The sequence below is a fragment of the Cydia amplana genome, chromosome 6 (assembly GCF_948474715.1).
Source record: "Cydia amplana chromosome 6, ilCydAmpl1.1, whole genome shotgun sequence".
NCBI classification, from domain to species: Eukaryota; Metazoa; Arthropoda; class Insecta; order Lepidoptera; family Tortricidae; genus Cydia; species Cydia amplana.
In genome coordinates this window covers 684,063-693,879 of record NC_086074.1, presented here as the reverse complement: position 1 = coordinate 693,879, position 9,817 = coordinate 684,063, and the positions used below count along the sequence as shown (strand labels likewise).

At 35.6% G+C, this 9,817-nt stretch overlaps 1 protein-coding gene across 1 annotated transcript in view; it reads left to right on the top strand.

The window, feature by feature from the left end:
- Positions 1-4,686: 4,686 nt before the first annotated feature.
- LOC134648608 (protein tiptop-like) overlaps positions 4,687-9,817 on the top strand; it is an 89,708-nt gene continuing 84,577 nt past the window's right edge. Inside the window, exon 1 of the mRNA XM_063503091.1 lies at positions 4,687-4,845. Coding sequence (XP_063359161.1) covers positions 4,692-4,845 — 154 coding nt within the window. The 5' untranslated portion in view covers positions 4,687-4,691. The remainder of the gene's footprint in view (positions 4,846-9,817) is intronic.

Below are 9,817 nucleotides of genomic sequence, written 5' to 3'. Positions count from 1 at the left end.
TGTCAAATTAATGTACCATGTTTAAGCAAATAAATTTATAAATCATTCATTCATTGCCACACTTTGTCATGCGGAGCTATCTTGGTCCGTCCATATGCAACCACTGTATTGCCTTACCTGTGGCCAAAGATGATGAATAATATTATAATTACGTGCACGTCTTAATATCAATAAAGACCCAATAACTATCAGGTGGACGCTGAGCAAACATCCATCAATCTCACTAAAACGTTGGCTGATGAGGATACACCCTTTTTTATATGCGTAATGTGGGGATACCCTTTTTTATAGGTCTTGAGAAATCTATTTAAAAAGTCATATTTTATAAAACTTGTGTTGATAAACTGTGATCAAGGTGAGTTTTTATTGTAAGAGGTCAATAAGGAGATTATCTATCAGGTATAGGTACATACAAGCTAATTAAAAACTGTAACAAGAAGATTTTTTTATAGTCAATGAAAGATATTTTTTGAACAATAACATAAGTATAAACAAACAATCATAAATACATGAATATTTTTTAGTTCATTTTTCAATATTCTTCTAGATTTAAAAATAAATTTTGCAAAATAACAAATCACTGCCAATTCAGTTAGACGTAGACTAAACATCAGATGGACAATGAATCTGTCAGCTTCGTTTCAGACACAATAACGATTTCACTGTAGGTAAATAAATATTATGTAGTTAAAAAAATTGCTTTAGATTTATCTATGTAAATTTTCCAATTTATTGTACTGTTGTTACTTAATTACTTTTTCGTTAAATATTTCCAATGATTCGCATTTAGATTTAGATATTTATTCTCATAATATGAAATTACATTAGGAAAACAATACAAAAAGGGGGTCGAATGTGGTAACATTACAGACACATTAAAGACTTACGATTAACATCATTACGACATTAAAGATTAACATTAAAGACTTACGTTTTTTATTTAACTCTTTATTTAGCAGTGTGAGGTATCACACTGCTAAATAAATAAAGAGTTAAATAAAAAACGTAAGTCTTTTTCAATTTAATAAATTACATACACTTGCACTTAAAAGGGGCCAACCCCCAAATTAATTTTTAAAAGACGAAAGATTTTTTACGCTTTGTAAATGTAGTTATACCTGTGTATAATATTCTTGACCCTACTCATGACCTTGATTTTACAGTCGTATCCATATAAATCCAACGTCAACTAATACTAATACTGACAATGATCCGCCGAAACTGGACTGTTTGTCTGTTTGCCTTCGCGCTCTAGCTCCGAAACTGGTCAGGTGTTTGTCCTCGACTCTGGGGGTCCATAAAAAGTTATATAAACATTACGTGACTTGAGATTGAATCGTAACACAAATATTTAGGTGAGCATAAATATGTATACGATAAATGCAGCTAATGTGATTGATTTATTTCGACGTAAACTATTGTTTAATATTTATCAATATATGGAGGAGACAGTAGGAGTTACATAAAAAATATAGATATATTATATATTTGATTGATGTTTAGTAAAATTATATTGTATTTATTGTTATATTTGTCTGAGTAACGAGTTATTTATAAAAGTTAAGTTATTTTACGGTTTAACCCTCACATTTTTAGTCACTCGCGCGACATGTTTCGGAGAGCCTTGGTCTCCATTTTCAAGCACTAACAGGTCGTAAATCGTGATAGCAGTGACTAAAAATATGTCGCTCAAATAGTAAAATTAGCTAAATGTGGCCGAAGCCGGAATCGAACCGGCGTCTTCAGCCTACGCGGCTGACGTCCTGACTACTAGATCACCCGGCCACGGCGGTAGGTACCTACATTATTTTTAGGGTTCCGTAGCCAAATGGCAAAAAACGGAACCCTTATAGATTCATCATGTCTGTCTGTCTGTCTGTCTGTCTGTCCGTCTGTCCGTCTGTCTGTCCGTCCGTATGTCACAGCCACTTTTCTCCGAAACTATAAGAACTATACTGTTGAAACTTGGTAAGTAGATGTATTCTGTGAACCGCATCAAGATTTTCACACAAAAATAGAAAAAAAACATTAAATTTTTGGGGTTCCCCATACTTCGAACAGAAACTCAAAAATTTTTTTTTTCATCAAACCCATACGTGTGGGGTATCTATGGATAGGTCTTCAAAAATGATATTGAGGTTTCTAATATCATTTTTTTCTAAACTGAATAGTTTGCGCGAGAGACACTTCCAAAGTGGTAAAATGTGTGTCCCCCCCCCTGTAACTTCTAAAATAAGAGAATGATAAAACTAAAAAAAATATATGATGTACATTACTATGTAAACTTCCACCGAAAATTGGTTTGAACGAGATCTAGTAAGTAGTTTTTTTTTATAGGTCATAAATCGCCTAAATACGGAACCCTTCATGGGCGAGTCCGACTCGCACTTGGCCGCTTTTAAGCATAGGGAATCTACAGACCAGCTTTTTAGTATATGACATCTATTTCGTATGTATTCTAAACAAACCAAATGAAAAAACAATATTTTAAACTTCCCTAATCCGGCGTTTCAACAAAAGCTTGATCGCCTCCGCCGTCAACGTCACTCCGTCAGTCAAAACTGACAGTATTAATCTTTATTGACGGACCATTTACCGGTCTTAACAGTCTGGTGTGAATTTTAATAGATAATTGACTGTTTGGGGAGACGGTTTTAGTTTTACTCCGTTTTTTTAGCATTAGAAAAAAAAAGCGGCCAAGTGCGAGTCGGACTCGCCCATGAAGGGTTCCGTATTTAGGCGATTTATGACGTATAAAAAAAACTACTTACTAGATCTCGTTCAAACCAATTTTCGGTGGAAGTTTACATGGTAATGTACATCATATATTTTTTTAGTTTTATCATTCTCTTATTTTAGAAGTTACAGGGGAGGGGGGGGGGGACACATTTCACCACTTTCGAAGTGTCTCTCGCGCAAACTATTCAGTTTAGAAAAAAATGATATTAGAAACCTCAATATCATTTTTGAAGACCTATCCCCCACACGTATGGGTTTGATGAAAAAATTTTTTTTGAGTTTCAGTTCGAAGTATGGGGAACCCCAAAAATTTATTGTTTTTTTTTTCTATTTTTGTGTGAAAATCTTAATGCGGTTCACAGAATACATCTACTTACCAAGTTTCAACAGTATAGTTCTTATAGTTTCGGAGAAAAGTGGCTCCGTTTTTTGCCATTTGGCTACGGAACCCTAAAAAGGTATAACAATCTTGACATGTCTTTTTATTGAAAAACACTTTTGAAAAATAAGTCACAGCAAATAAAATAAAACTATTAAAACGGATTGTATCGCGTATATTGAATTTATACTCATATCGACGTTTCAAAACCCTACAGCGTTCGTGGTCAACGGGTGACTGAGGAAAAACTACACTGTGCAAAACTACCCACATACATAATAATGAATACATCATAAACTAGATTTTAAATCTAGTTATACATGGAAAATTGGTTCGTTTTAATAGTTTTATTTCATGAGTAACTATTGCGGTAACCGAAGACAGTATTATGTTCACAGCAAGTATGTAACAATTATGAAGCATATATGTAACGTTATCTATGAAAAGGGACCTTATTGTCGATGGCGCTTACGCCATTATTGACGATGCTCCGATATAAATACAATGCCGCGCGACGCTGAGCGGCGTAAGCGCCATCGACAATAAGATCCCTTTTCATAGATAATGCCCCATATGATCGAACATTCGTTAATATGACTGGTGGGGATGGAATGACCCATTATCAAACTCCGCAATAGAGCAATCCTACAAAACGACGTCCGTCACTCGCGACACAGCTTGTTTACATAGTTTCGGACCACCGAGAGCGTGTCACTCACGCTCAGATGTCCTTATTGCACTTGGTCTTTGTATTACACGCAGAGTCGAGCGGCCAAACTGACCAGCGGGCTCAGCACGGTTCCATTTTTATCGACTATCACTATGCCCGTCACTTTCGCACTTACATACTTGTTAGAACGTGACAGGCATGGTGATAAACGATAAAAATGCGACTGTGCTACTAGGGCAGCACGTGCTTTCTAATGAGACTGGCATTCATCGATATTTTCATTAATAAGTGATTCCCGGGATCACTTATTGGAAGCTCTTCGTACGACTCGCTCTATACATAACAATGAGAATACGTCTAGCATCCAACGATCAAAGTGACGCAATGGTAAGAGCGCTAGCCGGTGCGAGTGAAAATATAATTTTCGTCAGATTAGAATCCCAGTATTGGAATCCCAGTGTTGCTAACTACACTAGATGAACTTTAAATGTAATTTTCGTCGGATTAGAATTCCAGTATTGGAATCCCAGTGTTGCTAACTACACTAGATGAACTGAAAATGTATTTTTTGTCAGATCAGATCAATTTCGTTACAAAGAGTATTGTAAGCCAGTTGTGACTTGCTCTGAGCAATATATTCCTATGGGAACATGTCTGGCACTCAACGCTTCAAGTCTTCTTCATGGAAAAATGCAATTTTCATCAGATTAAATATGTATTTCGTCAGAGAGATAGTATAAATAGTCAGTCACATACCAATAGGAATGTATCCAGCACTCAACGCTCAAAGTCACTCAATTCTGAGAGCGCTAGACGATGTAAAAATGTAATTTTCGTCAGATTAAATATCGTTTTCGTCAGAGAGTATTGATAGCCAGTCATGCGACTCGCATTGCAATAGGAATGTATCCAGCACTCAACGCTCAAAGTCACTCAATGCTGAGAGCGCTAGACGGTGCGAGTGAAAATGTAATTTTCGACAGTTTGCGCTCGAACGTTTTTGTAACTGTTTTCTCTTTGTTTTCAGGTGAGTTTGGTGTTACACTGATTACAGGTGGTAAGTTTTTAATTGTATGACTGTAGATTCGCACAACGTTAAATTTTCACGTTAAATGATACGTCAAGTATGGCGCTCCTATGGGATAGGTATGCATTGTCACATTCAAGTAGGCAGGTGCAAAGTTAGCGTAGTCACAGTCAATAAGGATTTCTAGCTACCAATTTGATGTAAAGAAAAATGTCTTCCTAAAATAAACTTAGGAAGTAATCTTTTGAGACAAGTTCCTAGTTGTATTTGCTTGCCATTTTTCTCTTTGTCGTACAACCAAAACATTACGATAATACCAAGATCCTTACTTTATCAGTATAATTATTAAATCATAGTCATGCCAGGATTTGAAAATACATAATAAAAATATTCGTAAAGTAATATTGAAGCAACAAGTCCTAAAAATAAGACATTAATCTCACTAGGGCTACGTGCGGTATGATCGGAAAAACTGTCTCCGCAACAGACAAGAGAAATTGACTTAAAAAAAACAAACAAGAACGAATAACGCCTCAGGATTATAAAAGGACGATTGACAATTGGAATAAGGCAGTTTTCGAAAATAGAACGCAATCATGTTCTTAATTTGAATTTGAATTAGTGATGTGACAAAAATATTCAACACCGGTTATTTAATTAATGAGCTTGGTGTAGCGATTGTGAATCCATTATATTTATACTACCATTTATGAGTAAGTACCTAGTAATATTTATTGTTAACTATCTCTGACGTTTCTTTTTTCTATCATTGGTTTTAAAAATCCCGTTAACTTGGTGGAAGAGTACCGTGACAAAAATTAATAATCGGGTCACAAAATTTCTCGAAAACCTCGCGATCATAGATTATAACCACAATTAGAGTTAAAGTGAACCGCCACAAAAAACAGCTATCGCACCAAATCCGCCGTCATCTAATAAAAGACTTCGATAATAAGCCGAACAATGAGATACAGATCAAATTAACGGTCAAACGAACACAAAGCCGGGGCAATCAGTAGAACGATTCTTTCCAAGCGTTTCACGTATTTACGTCACATTTCTTCGATTCCGCGGCACGTCCAAGACGTAATAAGCGTCCGTCGGACGTCCTCCGTCCGTCGCGTCCGTCACCGTGGGAGGGGGCTAAAAGGGGGGGTGAGGAGTTAATGAAGTTTTCTCGTGCGATTCCCGCAGGTCGGCACATGCGGAGCGAGTTTGCGCCACATATTGCGCACGTCGCCGGCCATCGCCGGGATATTGCTCGAAATGTTTTAATAAGCGCATCCCTGGACGCTCGGCCATTTTCGCTTCTTATTAATGTCTATTGTTCTTTGTTTGACGGAATCAGGGAACTTCTGATGGCCATCATAATTGTCGTCCGTTTCAGTTACGTATTCGGCGCAAGTCTCGGCTATTATTTTCGGTTTGTGTCCTGAATAACGAACTTCCAAGTGGACGTCAGGCGGTAACTCTAGCGTCACCCTGATTGATTTACGCTGGACGATAAGCAAGCGAGTTTCCTAACTTCTGTTGCCCATAAAAGTTTCTATCGATTTTTTTCCTTTTAGCTGCATTACCGTATGTATGTTTATAAAATGTTATATTATAATATTTCATGGAAAACTGTGTAATTTTATTTTATAATTTTGAGAAACAAAATTGTTGAGAGGAAGATAGTAGATCGAATGAAGCTACAGTTTAACTTATGGAAAGTATTTAACGCTAAGAGCTTCATCAAAATATATTTTTATGATTGTTTTATTCGTGTTATAAGTAGCTCTCTGGTTATTTAAGCTTTTTAATCTCACCGCTGGTTTAAAAAGCACGCGTAGGTTTAACTTTATAATGACAAGCTCTATATTTATTAAGAACATGTTTTACGAGCGATTTTACGATCAGCTAATAGACGATCAAGGTTTACGACCTAGCTGAGCACATATAGCAGCGAAATAATTACATTTCGATTATAAAAATAACGATTCGAATCGGTAATAAAATCTAAAAATCGATGCGGCGCATCACTAAAGCATTCTTATTTTGAAAACTAATGATATTTGTAAACAAATTTTAAATAAAGAATCAAAACTATTATCTAATGTAATTACATATACATTCGTAATAAAAATTGTAAAATAATTATATTATAATATATCTGACGAACGCATAAGTTTCGTCACAAAATTGTAACTTAAGTTAGGTTTACAACAGTGCAACATGAAACAAAATTCTTAATTCAAAAATTGAAGCGAAATCCAATGTAAAAAGTAGCTTTATTCTAAACTGCATGCAATTCGAAGTTGTGCATGTCGGGCCGCTGAATTAACAAACTTGCTGCCAGTTGCACTTTTATTTGGTTCGTTACTTTTAATTCTGTAATCTGTGTCTTGGCAGGTTATGAATGTATGTAATCTACTTTGTCTGTGGTTTTGGGAAGAAATTAGTTCTGTTTTAATGTGTTTTTTTTTATCTGCTATTCTCTGTAAAGAAATGCAGCCACCTAGATGTGTTAGTTATGATGGGTGATTGACAAATAATGCTTTCAAATGCAACTTTCTGCTTTAGATAGGTATTTAATTCATAGTAAAATTATAAATAAACATAATAACAACACTTGTCTTTGGTTCTTACTTAAACCTTAACCCTTAATCAAACGGAACACTTTTTATGAGATTTTTGAAAACTAAGAATGCTTTTTAGGTAATTTTGGTGCGTAGATTACGCAAAAATATATTAAACAAATTAAGTGGGGGAAGGGGGGTTTTGCGGTGGGAAATAATTTCCCGTTATCCGTTATGGAATAGCAAAATTTTGAATAAATGGGAAATAGTTTCCCATTGTCCCATACGGTTACGAACTTTTTACTAGTTAGTAGCTCCCCCCGGCTTTGCTTGGAATTCAAGTATGATTTTTTAACGTTATCTTCAAAAAACAAAGAAATAAATAAAAGAAAAAGATTGTGTTTTGTGTAACAGACAAACGGGCATATATTGTTATATATGGAAACAAATTAAAATTTATGTGTAGAACAAACACTGGGAAATAAATTACCACTTGATAAAACCTACCAATTTTTTTGTAAATCGTAAGTTCAGGAACAAACAATGGGAAATAATTTCCCACTTACTAAAACCTTAAAATCTTGGCTAATTCATATCGTTATAACATTTATTTTCAAGCAAAACATAGGAAAAATAAGTTTAGTTTATGATAGTATTCAGTGTATGCACTTACCAGATTTTTTTACGCACTTAAGCTCAAAACACCAAAAATATTGATGTTACCTATTGCAAAAAAATCACGACAACTGACATTGACTTTGACATATGGTCACAAATGGCGGCCATTAGAAAAGTGTTGCCATTTTTCAAATTCAAAATGTTACTAAGATTTTAAATCTGTATGGTTGGTATCGCTGAGTGCTGCCATTAAAAAGATAAAAATATTTCATAAATTAGAACGAAGTGGGAAATAATTTCGCGTTATTTGATTAGGAGGGGTTAAGTTATTTATCGTACTTTTTTGTCCAACATTCTACATAAGTTTAATACATTTCCTGGATATAATAATAACAGCAAACACGACTAAAAAGGATATATTCTCATTTCATTGCAAACAAAACGCGTCAAAACACGAGCATTGACCTCTCGATAAACCCGTCGATTCTCCCCAGGAGTGCATTAATGACATTTTTCACATGTTTCTTACTCAGATCACAGGTTACCCCACCGGGCGGCGGCGGGTGCCCCCCTGTGCGGGGGGCAGGGGGCAGGGGGCAGGCGCGGACGTCTCGCGTCAATCAGTTCGGGCAGACGTGACCGGTTTCCAGAAAAGTTGAAGTTGGGTTTTTTATGATCGCCGCTCGCGATTATTCGGCGTAATCTGGACGCTTTATATGTTACGATCTGTTGGATTGCGTTTTATTCGGCTTGAGTTTGGAACGCGATAGATAACTGGTTTTTTTTGGTAATTTCGCAGAAGGGTTGTGTTAAATACCGATTTTCGATTTTTGGGTGATTTTCTTTTGTTACTTGTGTGATCTTAATTTGGATTACATCCCTTTCACTGAATTGTCTCGAGACCCCTTATTATTTAAAGAAGGTTTTATGAGAAATCTTTTATTAAAGCTACATGTTTAAAAACACTGAAACATATAAACGGCAACTATATATTTTTAAGAAAAGAAGATAAATGCGGTTTTTATATTTTGTAAATCACATTTCCTCACTAAAAAGCGTTAAGTACGATACAGTATATCAATAGCATATGCACGCTGCTTTGCTGGCCAGCAATTCAATGTCACAAATCAATCCACAGCACTCACGAAACTAACCCACACTCCGCGTCTCCCTCGCACGTCGCTTCCGAAAATTATTCGAATTTGAAATCAGAAATCTGCCGTTGGGCACCCTCTATTTAACTCAAAATTTTACATTTCAGGAAACATAAACCGAAATACTTACACTAATTTTATTATAGACAGTTTACCATTCAATACTCATTAGTATTACCAACTATTACAGTCTTTCTTAGAATTCTATTCTGCACTCTTTGGCGGGCAGTAGGGCGCGCGTTGACAGCTCTCAACTGCAGAGCAACTGACAAGCGCGCGATGACAGGCGCACCTGTCATTGCTAATGACTTTTTTTAATTTTTGTTGACTAGGGAAGTACTGATTCTGATTTAAATTTATTTGGATAAAGATGTGTAAGATGGTGATATTATTAGAACGGATTAGGTAGGAGTGTGTATTTTAAGCTTTTTCCTTGTAAGGGTAAAAGTCACATCTTACAAAGTTTAGATGCGATAAGCTTTTGTATGTGAGATTGATGGTGAATATATTTATGGACTATATGGAGAAAGGTTTTCGTGTAAGTATGTGTGGGTCTGTGGGTGTCCCTACCTACAAAGTACAAAGATTATACTAGGTACTTATCTTACAAAGATATCTTACTTATGATAGTTTTTTTCTTGTATATTGTATACCTACAGAAATATAATATAA